The 14,481-nt window shown below is 45.6% G+C and overlaps 1 protein-coding gene across 1 annotated transcript; it reads left to right on the forward strand.

Annotated features, from left to right (window-relative positions):
• The first annotated feature begins 506 nt into the window (after positions 1–506).
• On the forward strand, positions 507–9,686 carry P4HB (prolyl 4-hydroxylase subunit beta). Its single transcript, XM_077251321.1, has 11 exons — positions 507–909; positions 3,797–4,003; positions 4,105–4,238; positions 6,938–7,075; positions 7,455–7,559; positions 7,684–7,809; positions 7,893–8,093; positions 8,220–8,340; positions 8,418–8,599; positions 8,703–8,786; positions 8,869–9,686. The coding sequence occupies exons 1-11, from the start codon at positions 759–761 to the stop codon at positions 8,950–8,952; spliced, it is 1,533 nt and encodes a 510-aa protein (XP_077107436.1). The 5' UTR covers positions 507–758; the 3' UTR covers positions 8,953–9,686.
• Positions 9,687–14,481: the final 4,795 nt, after the last annotated feature.

The following is a 14,481-nucleotide window of genomic DNA, read 5'->3' on the forward strand; positions in this document are numbered from 1 at the left end:
ACCAGGATCGGTGGGACCAGTGATTGTCTGCCGTGGTCCGTTGAAACCACCTGACCATGGCAGCCAATCACAGGTCGGAATGATGACACCGTGGCGGTCTGCGGAGGACATGGGTGACCTAGTTTATGTTTGGATGTGACGGTCAGTTTTTTGAAATTTGACAGTAGGAGAGTATCGCTTAAGCTTGTTTGCCCAAACAACCCGCGTGCGGTCCACGGTGATGAACGTGGGGACATGGCAAAGTGATTGCTGGGGTTTGCCAGGATGAGCCCCTCACTGCAGAACGTTGTTCACAATGTGCTGCCATTGGGAACAGCACGGTGGGAAGAAGTGCCTGGCCTCAGAGCTTGGCGCCACAGCCCCGCACTATTACCTCCACACAGGCCCTCTCTATGGCGGCACATACACACCATGACGTGTCAGACCGGGAATGGGGGAAGGTAGGGGCTGCGGGCAGCTGCTCCCCGGGTCACGTCCATACAGCAGGGGGAAGGGGAGAGAGGACTGAGGGAGGAGAGACTCCGCAGCCAGCAACAAGTCGCACTCGGCGACACGACGCTTACCTCACCCGTCCAACCTCCCCCGCAGGGATGATCGACGCCCCTCTCAGCCAATCACAGAACTTCCCGCCTCCCACGCCCGACGTCCTGTCCAGGGGCCCAGTCAGAACGCACCACGAGCAGCAGAGCCGGTGATATAAAGCGCATGCGCGGAGAGAGCGGCCCTCACAGCGCCACGTCCCGTACACCGGATCCGTCATGTTGCCTTCTGCAGTACTTGTAGCGGTCTCCGCCTTGCTCGGTGCCTGTCTGACCCGGGCAGACATCCCCGAAGAAAACGACGTGTTGGTGCTGAAGAAGGACACGTTTGACAAGGCGCTGGAGAACGATTACTTGCTGGTGGAGTTCTGTGAGTGAGCCGGGGGACTGAGGAGCGCCGCGTGCACTGGGTGGGACGTGGAGTGCTGCGGGGGTACCGGGTTTCTGGGGTGTCACTTGCAGGGTAGCACCCCCTAACTAGGGGGCACACCTGGGCGGGAGACGGCAGGTCCACGTCCTGCCAGTGACTGACAGGGGGCTCAGCCAGTCAGCGGAGTCCTTCCATAGCTTCCTCCAATCAGGGAGTGGAGGGAGGGGCCTGAAGTTTGGTTGACGTGTACTTGGTAGTGAGACTTGTCATCCTCGCTGGGAGTGACGTCTGGACTTTAGTCTGGGGTCAGGGCTGATGATAGGGGGGGCTGCATCTAGAGCCTTGTGTTTGGGGGGTATGCTCTGTCCCCAGGGCTCCCATTACCCAGAACATGCCAGCCTCCACCTGTGTAGGTGCACAACAAAGGTGATGCTGTGGGAATGGCCTTCTGTGTAGGATCTATGGCGCAGATCTATGGCCCGCCTAGTGACTCCCCAGTAACTTGCTGATCGTCCAGGCTTCCTTGTCTGTAGCTGTCACTTTCCCATAGAAATGAGTGGCTTGTTTCTATGACTGTTGGATTGCAGTTTGCCCTCTTACTTGGGACTGCTGTCATGGCTGCAATGACTTGTCAGTACTAGATGCCTTTGCCTTATTAGTGTGGTGGTAGAATCTTCTTTGTCATACTGCGTGGTGATGATCCAGCCAGATCCCAGTATTACAAGGTTGGAACACTAGGCTCAGTTGCATCCATACAAACTGTTCCTGTAGCTTAGGTGTGATTTCCGAGGGTCTGTGCACTAACGCTCTGTTCTTAGCTTTGCAGCAAGTAAATATTGCCTAGATGTACTGTGTGAATCGAGCTTTTGCCTGCAGTCTTGTTGGATATGTTTAGAAAGACTCTGTACAGGTGCACCATGGTTTGGCCAAACATTTATATACACCTTCCACTTATCTTTGAAGCCAGAGCTGTTAGAGTGGGTGGAGGCAAAACAGCATGTGGCTGTGTATGTAAATGATTGGCTGCCTGTAGTTGGTTTGAAGGTTCTGTGCTGACGAGTCCCTTTAAATGTGTGCATTTCCTGTACTCGATATTGCACAGCTAGATCATGCCAGTGTTCTGCAGCATCTATTCCCTGCATAGAAGTAATGGGCTGTGCAGTGGGAGCTTTCATGGGCTAGGCTCTAGAATGTAAACTATGAAATGACATGGTTCTCGCAGGCAGTAGTTCTGAGGGAGCCTTCCTGAATACTGATATAGGCCATGTTTCTGAAACTAATAAAGGATGATGTCTAAACTGGAGTAGCACATAAAGGATTCATTGATCTAGAGATTACATGCTACCTGTGGCTGAAGCTGCTGCAAAACTAACTTTGTCGGTTCAGACAGGGCATAATGTGTAGATGAAATCTTTAGAGGGCTGCTGTAAGGCTACGTTCACATTTGCGTTGTGCGCCGCAGCGTCGGCGCCGCAACGCACAACGCAAACAAAAACGCAGTTGCGTTTTGAACAAAAAACGCAGCGTTTTGCGCCGCATGCGCCCCCCCAAAGTCTAGACGATGTTTGGCATTTTTATTAGAAAACGCATGCGTCGTACAACGCACCACGACGCAAGTACTTGCGTCATCTGCGTTGTCAATACAAATCAATGGTAAAAGCGCATCGACGACGCAAAAGCAACGCAAACACGACGCATGCGTTTTTTAAAAAGTCGGCGCCGCACAAAAAATGCAACATGTTGCGTTTGCTGCGCCCTGACAGGTGCGCCCTAACGCCGCATGCGGCGTACGACGCACCAAAACGCATGACAACGCATGTACATGCGGCCCCAATGTTAAAGATAGGGCCGCACGACGCATGCGTTTTGTTGCGGCGACGACGCTGCGGCGCACAACGCAAATGTGAACGTAGCCTAAGCCAGGGGTCTGCAGTACTCCACTTGATGGATCACACTGTCACAACAGCTATAGTGCTTCTGATGTCTGCAGTGGGACCCATATAATGAATGTATCCTGCTAGAATCAATGCTGTTTTGGTAAATTCTCTCCATAATGCAGTTCTTAATAGAAAAGCTTAAAACATAATTCATCGCTTATGGCAGAGTATTTTTGGCTGCTATATTACTGCTTGGTACAACTGAGCACTTTTATGGAGCCGTAACATTGTTGTGTGCATGAGGCCAAATACTGTAGAAGCTTGGGGTGAATGTTTCGTCATTAAAACTACTAGGTGAGGTCTTGAAACTGGGGCCTATCACTTTGGTGGTCCCTGAAGTCTTGCACGCTTCACTTATCCAGTGGATCGGTAAAAAATATTAAACGCTGTAATACACCTTAGACTTGGATACTGTGTGAAAGCCGACGTGGTTGTAAAGGTTTCTTGACTCCATTTCCCATTAAAGCTGTTCCTGGAGCACGTTCTTAGAACTGGTCTTTCAGGTAAATGTGTAGAGTGTAGGGGAAATGAGTAAACCATTCAGGAAACTTGCAGCACATGAGTCTAAACTATCCTCCACCCAGATGTAGGCAACTGGGCCCTGAACACTCCACAAACTGCTAATGCTGTAGTCCAAGCACTATTTGTGGCCTGGTGATCTGCGGTATGCTGCTTCCCTTAGGAATACACAAACTTGTTGCGCACAGCTGTCTTTCCTTTTTTAGGACTAGGCATTAAAATAAATCCATCTCCAGCAATGTCTACTCTCCGTAATGCTTTTAATGAGTGTTTAATGTGGGCAGATCTGCCTGAACTCTTGTTCTCTGCCATGGTGGCATTAATGAAACCATTCATAAGGGGATCTGAACTATTTGGGTGGCTCATTTTCCTATGACGCTGATTTAGGTGTTGGTGATCAAGAATTATTTTTATTTATTTTTTTGTTACAGATGCTCCTTGGTGTGGGCATTGCAAAGCTCTTGCTCCAGAATATGAGAAGGCTGCTAAGAAACTAAAAGAGGAAGGTTCAACAATCCGTTTGGCCAAGGTAGATGCTACAGAAGAGTCAGAGTTGGCACAAGAGTTTGGTGTTCGAGGGTATCCAACGATAAAGTTTTTTAAAAATGGAGACAAATCATCGCCTAAAGAATACTCTGGTAAAGTCTCCTCCTTTCATGTGGGTTTTTTTCTGGGATAGCATGAATTTCTACAGATGCTGGTGTTTCCAATGTGAGTGAATCTCTCCTTCTCCTTATAGCTGGCAGGGAGGCAGCAGACTTCATCAATTGGCTGAAGAAACGCACTGGTCCAGCTGCTACTACCTTGGCAGATGATGCAGCTGTTGTTGCTTTGGTTGAGTCCAGTGATGTCGCAGTTGTAGGGTTTTTTAAGGTAAGCTTAGCTTCTTTCCTCTGACACCCAGCGTATCTTTAGGAGTGATTTGTGTTGCAAGTCAGAGGATTTCTGTCTGGTCATCCAGTTAGTAGAATAAATGGTCTTCTACACAATTAAAATGGCCATACCTCCAGGAGTGACCATAAGCACTTGCTTCACTTGCTCTGAAGGGGTTGCAATGGGGGAATATGCAGTTAGATTTCTATATTAACCATTTTTGCATCTTTAGCAAGCGGCACAGATGGTTGTAAATTGGCTTAAGACTGCAATCATGTATGCATAGCTTATAATAGGAGGCTAGGGGAGATGCCACCTGTGAACATATCTTAGTGGTTGGTAGACACCAAGGGTAACCAAGGCTTTGTCATTCTGTGTACACTATATAAACACTCAGCTCATATACAACGCAGTCTGGAATAACCTGTTCATGCAAAATCTAACAGTGATTTACTGTAATCCATGTAAAGTTGCATCCTGTGGCTGGCGTGGGTTCAGGACTTGGTCTGTCTCAGTTGTGTAACTTCTTGGATACAGCATTTTGATATGACCTGTGGCACTTAACGTTAAACAGACCTCCTGCACCACCATATTCCAGTTGCAGGATGCGGATGTGTTGTCATGCATAACAGACTTGCAATGGCTGATGGAGGTGGGGTGGATTTAGTAGTCAGTTGGTGCTAACTGCCCCCCAATAAAAAAACAGGGGGTTATACATCCATGTTTTCAGCAACAGAAGTGCTATATAGAAGCTGAGCTCTACCATTAGGGATGAGCTAATAGCTTCAGATAAGTCCTTATCTGAATAGCTATAGCGCTTACTGAGTAAAGGTACCTTCACACGAAGCGACGCTGCAGCGATAGCGACAACGATGCCGATCGCTGCAGCGTCGCTGTTTGATCGCTGGGGAGCTGTCACACAGACCGCTCTCCAGCGACCAACTATGCCGAGGTCCCCGGGTAACCAGGGTAAACATCGGGTTGCTAAGCGCAGGGCCGTGCTTAGTAACCCGATGTTTACCCTGGTTACCAGCGTAAAAGTAAAAAAAACAAACAGTACATACTCACCTGCGCGTCCCCCAGCGTCTGCTTCCTGACACTGACTGAGCTCCGGCCCTAACAGCACACCAGTGACGTCACCGCTGTGCTTTCACTTTCACTTTAGGGCCGGCGCTCAGTAAGTGTCAGGAAGCAGACGCTGGGGGACGCGCAGGTGAGCATGTACTGTTTTTTTTTTTTTTTTACTTTTACGCTGGTAACCAGGGTAAACATCGGGTTACTAAGCGCGGCCCTGCGCTTGGTAACCCGATGTTTACCCTGGTTACCAGTGTAAAATATCGCTGGTATCGTTGCTTTTGCTTTCAAACACAACGATACACGGCGATCGGACGACCAAATAAAGTTCTGGACTTTATTCAGCGACATCACAGCAGGATCCTGATCGCTGCTGCGTGTCAAACTAAACGATATCGCTAGCGAGGACGCTGCAACGTCACGGATCGCTAGCGATATCGTTACAAAGTCGTTTCGTGTGAAGGTACCTTAAATGCAACAGGAACCTGGATACCTGCAGCGCTCCCAATAATCAGCTGTTCGGCACAACAGCCACTTGTGTCAAGGCTGTGTGCACACATTGCTGATTTTTCGCAGTTTTTTTCATGATAAAAACGCTATGAAACTGCAAAAAAAGCATACAATATGCATCCCATCATTTAGAATGAATCCGCAATTTTTGTGCACATGATGCGTTTTTTTTTTTTTCTGCAAAAAAACGCATTGCGGTAAACGCAGCATGTTCATTAATTTTGCAGATTTCCCACTATAAAATACACTGGGAAATGTCCGGGGGAAAAAACGTGGCAAAAAACGCATGCAGATTTCTTGCAGAAAATTTCAGGTTTTTCTCAGGAATTTTCTGCAAGAAATCCTGAACATGTGCGCATAGCCTGACAGTCACAACACATGCATGGACAGTCCAACAAACATTTTGACTCTTAAAAAATTCTGGCATAAACCCCTTTTTGATTCATAGGGCCAGATTTAAAAAAATCTACATCAAGTGGCGCAGTCAATATGTAGGGGGGTGTTACAGGCTGGGGTCAGTTACTGCCACCTCTGCACTGTTTAAGTCACTGCCTTGACTAGTGACTCCACCCCAATGACTGGAAGCAGAATGCTGCTGGGGGAATAATGCTAACTTTGTCCTGGCAGCAGGGGCATCAGTGTCAGAATGCTATTAACCTACAGGTTTTACATGATGGGTTCCCTTTAAAACGATTTAGCTGAAATCTTGCAGCTTGCATATGCTGTAACACTGCTTTTCAGAATAGCATGGTTAATGGCTGCCAGGGACTGAGTCAGCCACACAGACGAGACAGGCGGCTCCGTGGATTGATGGATCTCTATATGCACATGGAGACACCTGTCACTCCAGGGCTGTTCAGCGGGGACAAGCTGCTGAAACCCACCTGTCCAACTAGACTCCTATGTGGCTCTTAAACGGATTTTGGCTGCATATTTCTCAATTTAAATGCTGTGGTGGTTCAGCCAGTGTCTGATTGATACTGCTTTAGGAACAGGCAGCATGGACCAGCCATCAGGCTCCCTTTTTTAAAAAGAATGTTATTGAAGCCTTCCTGATTTGTTGGTTGCATCTTGTTTAGCATGTCTCCAGTTTACTTTTTTTCTCTTCTGCACAGAATCAAGAGTCTGATCTAGCTAAGGCATTCCTGCAGGCCGCAGATGCTGTGGATGATATTCCATTTGGTATCACTTCCAGTGATGCTGCATTCTCAAAGTATGACGTTGATAAGGACAATATTATTCTTTTTAAGAAGGTGAGGATGTCACGTGATCTTTAACTTGGCTGCTAGACTAATGTAATCTGATTACTTGCATGAGTCCATATCTAGTGGAAACCACTTTACTTAAAATATCTGCATCTACCAAATCTCAGCAGGTGAAAAGTCAATCGCTGCCTGAAATGTGTTGTGTTTTTTTTGTTTTGCATAATGTGCTAAATCGGTTTCTAGAAATTTGCCAGACACATGGATATTTGCATAGTCTAGCAGGATGCTGGTGAAACCCAGTGGCTTAAAATTGGCATTTCTTGCCTTCTCAACTGCTTGATCAACTGGTCACTTTAAAAATTGACAGAAGCCAAGTTTCCTTAATGCTGGCATTGTTCTCTAACAAAGTTATCTTTCATCTCTTCAGTTTGATGAAGGCAGGAATAACTATGAAGGGGAAGTGACAAAGGAACACGTCTTGAACTTCATAAAATCCAACCAGCTGCCTTTAGTCATTGAGTTTACTGAACAAGTAAGATGTCTAAACTTAATTTGACTGCAAACTGGACCTGCAGTTTCTGATTAGAATCTGGTACACACTTTCTGGTTTAGATATGAGATTTATTTGCTCATGGTTGTCTACATTTCTTCTGTAGACTGCACCAAAGATCTTCGGTGGAGAGATTAAGACACACATTCTGTTGTTCCTGCCAAAGAGTGCATCTGACTACCAAGACAAACTGGACAACTTTAAAAAGGCAGCCACAAGCTTCAAGGGAAAGGTATGTGTGGACATGAATACACAATGCCCAAATCTAGACCTTCTATTTAAGAATTTGTTTAATGGTTGTGGTTTCTTTCTTAGATACTCTTCATCTTCATTGATAGTGATCATACTGACAACCAACGTATTCTGGAGTTCTTTGGCTTGAAAAAGGAAGAATGTCCTGCTGTTCGATTGATCACCTTAGAGGAGGAGATGACCAAATACAAGCCAGAGACTGATGACCTTTCAGCTGATAAGATCAAGGACTTCTGTGACCGTTTCTTGGATGGAAAAGTCAAAGTAAATCTGCTCTTGAATCATAGTTGCTTATCTGTTAAGGACCCCCCCTCCCCCTTTGGAGAAGGTCATTGGTAGATGTGATGTATGCAGAACTCATGTTGATTTGGAGCTTTGTTCCCTTCATAGCCCCACCTTATGAGCCAAGATGTCCCTGATGACTGGGATAAAAATCCAGTGAAAGTGTTGGTTGGGAAAAACTTTGAAGAAGTGGCCTTTGATGAGGAGAAGAGTGTATTTATTGAGTTCTGTGAGTACAGGCTGCCTAATCAATTTCTCCAAAGATATTGGTGTACATGCCTATAATGATACTGACATTCTATTTAGATGCTCCCTGGTGTGGTCACTGCAAGCAGCTGGCACCAATCTGGGACCAACTGGGGGAGAAGTTCAAGGACAACAAGAACATAGTCATTGCAAAAATGGATTCCACAGCCAATGAGATTGAAGCTGTGAAGATACACAGCTTCCCCACCCTGAAATACTTCCCAGCTGGAACAGATAAAAAGGTAGTTCATTAATTCTTGCCATAAAATCCATGATTCTTTACACATTTTGTGTGAACACCCTAACTAGTTTATATAGTTTGACTAATAAAATCTGTTCCACTAGGTTGTTGATTACAATGGTGAGAGAACGTTAGATGGATTTTCAAACTTCTTGACAAGTGGAGGGCAAGATGGAGCAGCTGATGAGGTAAGATTGCCTATACAGTCTGACTTGTGTGTATTCTGCATGTTGGCACAATGACCATGAGTTCCTCTTGTACAACTTGCAGGATCTTGATGATCTGGAAGAGGCAGATGAGCCAGATCTGGAAGATGATGATGAAGATGACCAACACAAGAAAGATGAATTATAAGGATCATAAGTTTAATACTGTAACAACCAGAAGACACTAAGAGTGGAGGGGATCAACAACTTCTAGGAATGTATTACCATAATTGTCAGTGCTCTGAAAAAAAAATCCAGGGAAACTTTCTGAATCTGTATATTGGGGTCTTTTTGGGGGGGGGGGGGGGGGGTGTAAAGGGAGCTTTGGCCTTGTGTTTTGTGTTTGACAGGTTTTTTTTTTGTTTTTTTTTATATATATTATTTTTTCTTGCACTGATGCAAGTTCAGCACTCTTGCTTCCTGTAGTGTTGTGTTTTTTTTCTTTTAAATGGAACAAATATAAACTGCATGGCAGGTGACCTGACCAAAGGGCTGTCCTCCACTCCCTCCCACCCCAATCTCAGCCACTCTTGGATGAGACTAAGTGGGGCTGTATATGCAGTAATGTCTCCTCACTTCCAGCACCTTTTCATGCTGCCCTTCAATGGTCTTTGGCAGCTTTCAGTATTTCATGCAGTGTGAAGGCCTCCCTGGTAAAAAAGCTCCCAGTGAATATAGCCCCTCCACCGGTACTTTAATTCATTAATGCCATTTGTGTTTTGTCCTGTCTTATGGGACCCCAGCCTCTGAGATTGCAACATATGACACACTTATTTTTTTATTTTTGGGGTTTGTCACTAAAGGTTTGAATTGTCTAATTCTGAAAGCATTCCATCATATTTAAGTTGGAGCGTGTTGGCCAAATAAAATTTTAATAAAACATGCTGGGCTATTTGTCTCAACTTTCCATATGTGGTAGCCTAGTCGGTTCCAATGGGATTTTTAGAAATCCTATGATGACCTTTACTTCTCATTTCCATAGACTGCACCAACGCTGCAGTTAAATCAGATTTGTCATAGAACAACCAAGTAATGTTGTTGGTGTATGTTCCTTACACTAGTCAATGCTTCTTGGAATGTATCATGTGTTCCCAACAAATGTGTAATTTGCAATCTAAAACCTTTTCTTTCTCTGAAGACATTGTGCCCCCCCCAGTCAATAAATGACTGCTCGCTGAGGGTCACTTGTTTCTTATTTTAAAAACTGTGTCACTAATCAACTCCATGAGACGGATGCATAGCAGAAGCCTTCTGATCCTCTTCCTGACTCCCTCCCCTCCAAATACTGGTTTGGCCAGTTCTGGAGTGTAAATACTGATCCAATAGGACCTGCTGAGTCACGGGTCTTGTACACAGGTCTGTTCCATGGCTGTGTAAAAGTCACAAAACTGACTCCAGGGGCTGAGTGAGGGGCAGCACATGACAAGTGAATGGAACTTTAGGAGGTGGTTCTGCAAACGCATGCTTCATCAGTACCCAGTTTCATCTCCTTTTCATGGTGTACATTTTATGGTAAAATGGCCTTTCAGTATCACTTGTGTGAAGCTTTTTAGATCTTACCCCAAGAACTGATCTTAACAGTAAAAAGGTTATGTGCACACATTGCGGAATGCTGTGTGGATTTTTCCGCACGGATTTTGGTATATCCGCACTGCAGAATTACTGCAGTTCTTGTGCAGATTCCACCTGCAGTTTTCTATTGAGGAGCAGGTGTAAACCGCTGCAAAATCTGCACAAAGAATTGACATGCTGCAGAATAAACACGTTTCCGCACTTTCTTTTTTTCCGCAGCATGTGCACTGCAGATTTTGTTTTCCATAGGTTTACATGGTACTGTAAATTTATTGAAAACTGCTGCAAATCCACAGCATGTGCACATAGCCTTAGACAACTTGAAGCTGCAATTGTCTGCTTCTGCTATACACAGCCTTGTTGCATATAGTAAAAATCAGTCTCCTTTGAAGCATGCCACAAATAGTTTAAAGGGAGCTCTGCAACGAAAAGCAGATGTCAGACCTCCCCATGTTAATCAGATGCCATTTGCAACACCCCCAACTATTGGGACTGGTCCTGACTAATGCACAACCATTATCTGCAAAGTATGAGATGGGCTTACTCCATGCATGTGCTGTGGATGTCATGAAGGGTTAATGGGAATCTATCACCCCTCTGTTAATGTGGGTAAACATGTTGTAGACAGATGACATTAGTCTTTCCCTGCCGCTCAGCTGTCTGTCAGCAAGGAAATGTCACCATCTAAACATGCAGTGACAGTTTAAATGCATGATGGACATAGCCCAATCTGGAACAGACACCCAGCCATGAATGGGTTATGTCAGTCATTCCCTGTTAAGGGGTTAAAACGATCTGTCACCCTTAAGAGTTAATATGGGCATACAGGTTGTGTACACCTGAAACTTGTCATACCTGTGTGCTTCCCGGATGATGCTTTGTTCAGTAAAAATCATATTTATTTATATTTTTTTTAGCTTTGATATTTTAGGCTATGGGGTGTGCACTGCCTGGAAGATGAGACTGCCTCCAGTCTTCATTATACAGGATTTCCCCTTCTCTTCAGTATCTATTTATACTCTAGTAGCCTTCCACGACAGCCACCAGGAGGTTGTCTCCATACCCTAATGGGGGACAGGAAGCACGAGAGGTTAAAAGCCCCTCCCACCTCCCATTAACCAGTGTCTTTCCTGTCCCCCATGGGGCATGGAGAGGTTTTTCTGGTGCACTGCAGCGGCGGCTCTGAGCAGTGTACCTGGTTATTATGATGCCGGGCACTGATGGTCGGGCCCCCAGGGCTTCCTCCTCCGTTGTGCCTCCCGTCTCCTCCGGATTCTGGGACCGTGTTCCCGGTCCTCCTGCGGGGACAAAGCTGGCCGGTGTGTGCCCCCTGGAGGCCTCCCTGAGCTCTCCGGCGTCTCCCCCTCCTGATGCACGCTGTTCGGCGACCCGGAGGTCAGGTGATCCTCCACTTCCGGGTCGGCGCTCCTGCACAGGAGCGATACAGACCAGATCTGTGGATTACCGAACGGCGTGCGAGGCACGCTGCATCCTCGCACGCCTGCCTGGGACTACAGAGGGGGAGGGGCGGCGAAATGCCTCGCGCTGGTGCAGGCTTATTTTCTATATAAGCTGCGAAGACGTCTCAGGTAAGCTGCTGTAAGCATGGATTCGTCTTGCCCTGCAGCTGCAGAGCCCAGCGCTCCTCAAGCCCTAGTAAGTGTGGCAGAGATGGGTCCCATTCAAAGGTAGTACCTTATACACCTTCTTATACTGCTCCCTCTCTCTTTGCAGGCAGTGAAGTCTGGCCCTAAAAACATTTCCAAGCGCAAGTGTGCTACTTGTAATGTAAAAATGCCGCTAGATTGGGAGAAAAAGCTGTGCCAGCCGTGTACAGACAAAATTGTCCGGGCGGAACACCCTTCATTAATTGAGGAGATCCGCTCCCTGGTTAGGCAGGAGGTTCAGACCTCTCTGGCCACGCTCGCCCCACCGCCACCACCATCCTCACCTGGTCCATCACTTCCCAAAAAGAGGAAAATCCAGGAGTAGTCAGAGTCTGAGGGATCTTATACGTCCTCCTCTGTCAAATGGGAGGATGTGTTACCCACAAATCTGCGGAAATTAGAAAATATCTTTTTTCCTCTGAATACATTGAGGAATTGGTATCTGCAGTGAGGAACACAATGGGGCTAAAAGAGGAATCAGTTCCTCAGTCTATACAGGACGAACTTTTTGGTATACCTACTGAAAAACATCCTGGGTTTCCCGTCCATAAAAGCATAATAGACATGATCAATAGTGAATGGGAATTGCCGGAGAAACGTCTAACAACTCCTCCAGACTTCAAACATCGGTTTCCTCTTGATGAGGACGCAATAAAATGGAACATTCCAAAAATTGATGTTCAGGTGGCTAGAGTGGCTAAAAAAACGGCTTTGCCGTTCGAGGATTCCTCCCAGTTGAAGGACCCCTTAGATAGAAAGATTGAGAGTCTTCTCAAAAAATCCTGGGAGACGTCTACCTCAGCCCTCAGATTCAACATCGCATCCACCTGTGTGGCCCGCTCCCTCTTCCGCTGGATAGAAGAGCTAGAAAATCACATCTCTCAGGGTACCCCGAGAGAAGAGGTACTGGACTCCCTGCCTATTTTACACAGAGCGACCGGTTTCCTCGCGGACACCTCACTAGAAACTATCCGGGTAGCGGCCAAGTCCTTGGTCCAGACAAACTCAGCCAGAAGAGCTCTCTGGTTAAAAATGTGGAGCGGAGATGTCACTTCCAAAATAAAACTGTGTTCCATTCCCTTTAACCCCTTCATGACCTTGCCGTTTTTTGCAATTCTGACCAGTGTCCCTTTATGAGGTAATAACTCAGGAACGCTTCAACGGATCCTAGCGATTCTGAGATTGTTTTTTCGTGACATATTGGGCTTCATGTTAGTGGTAAATTTAGGTCGATAATTTCTGAGTTTATTTGTGAAAAAAACGGAAATTTGGCAAAAATTTTGAAAATTTCGCAATTTTCACATTTTGAATTTTTATTCTGTTAAACCAGAGAGTTATGTGACACAAAATAGTTAATAAATAACATTTCCCACATGTCTACTTTACATCAGCACAATTTTGGAAACAAATTTTTTTTTTGCTAGGAAGTTATAAGGGTTAAAATTTGACCAGTGATTTCTCATTTTTACAACAAAATTTACAAAACCATTTTTTTTAGGGATCACCTCACATTTGAAGTCAGTTTGAGGGTTCTATATGGCTGAAAATACCCAAAAGTGACACCATTCTAAAAACTGCACCCCTCAAGGTGCTCAAAACCACATTCAAGAAGTTTATTAACCCTTCAGGTGTTTCACAGCAGCAGAAGCAACATGGAAGTAAAAAATGAACATTTAACTTTTTAGTCACAAAAATGATATTTTAGCAAAAATTTTTTTATTTTCCCAAGGGTAAAAGGAGAAACTGGACCACGGACGTTGTTGTCCAATTTGTCCTGAGTACGCTGATACCTCATATGTGGGGGTAAACCACTGTTTGGGCGCACGGCAGGGCTCGGAAGGGAAGGAGCGCCATTTGACTTTTTCAATGAAAAATTGGCTCCAATCTTTAGCGGACACCATGTCGCGTTTGGAGAGCCCCCGTGTGCCTAAACATTGGAGCTCCCCCACAAGTGACCCCATTTTGGAAACTAGACCCCCCAAGGAACTTATCTAGAAGCATAGTGAGCACTTTAAACCCCCAGGTGCTTCACAAATTGATCCGTAAAAATGAAAAAGTACTTTTTTTTCACGAAAAAATTATTTTAGCCTCAATTTTTTCATTTTCACATGGGCAACAGGATAAAATGGATCCTAAATTTTGTTGGGCAATTTCTCCTGAGTACACCAATACCTCACATGTGGGGGTAAACCACTGTTTGGGCACATGGTAAGGCTCGGAAGGGAAGGAGCGCCATTTGACTTTTTGAATGAAAAACTATCTCCATCGTTAGCGGACACCATGTCGCGTTTGGAAAGCCCCTGTGTGCCTAAACATTGGAGCTCCTCCACAAGTGACCCCATTTTGGAAAGTAGACCCCCCAAGGAACTCATCTAGAGGCATAGTGAGCACTTTAAACCCCCAGGTGCTTCACAAATTGATCCGCAAAAATGAAAAAG

This window comes from Ranitomeya variabilis, chromosome 4 (genome assembly GCF_051348905.1).
Source record: "Ranitomeya variabilis isolate aRanVar5 chromosome 4, aRanVar5.hap1, whole genome shotgun sequence".
Classification (NCBI taxonomy): Eukaryota; Metazoa; Chordata; class Amphibia; order Anura; family Dendrobatidae; genus Ranitomeya; species Ranitomeya variabilis.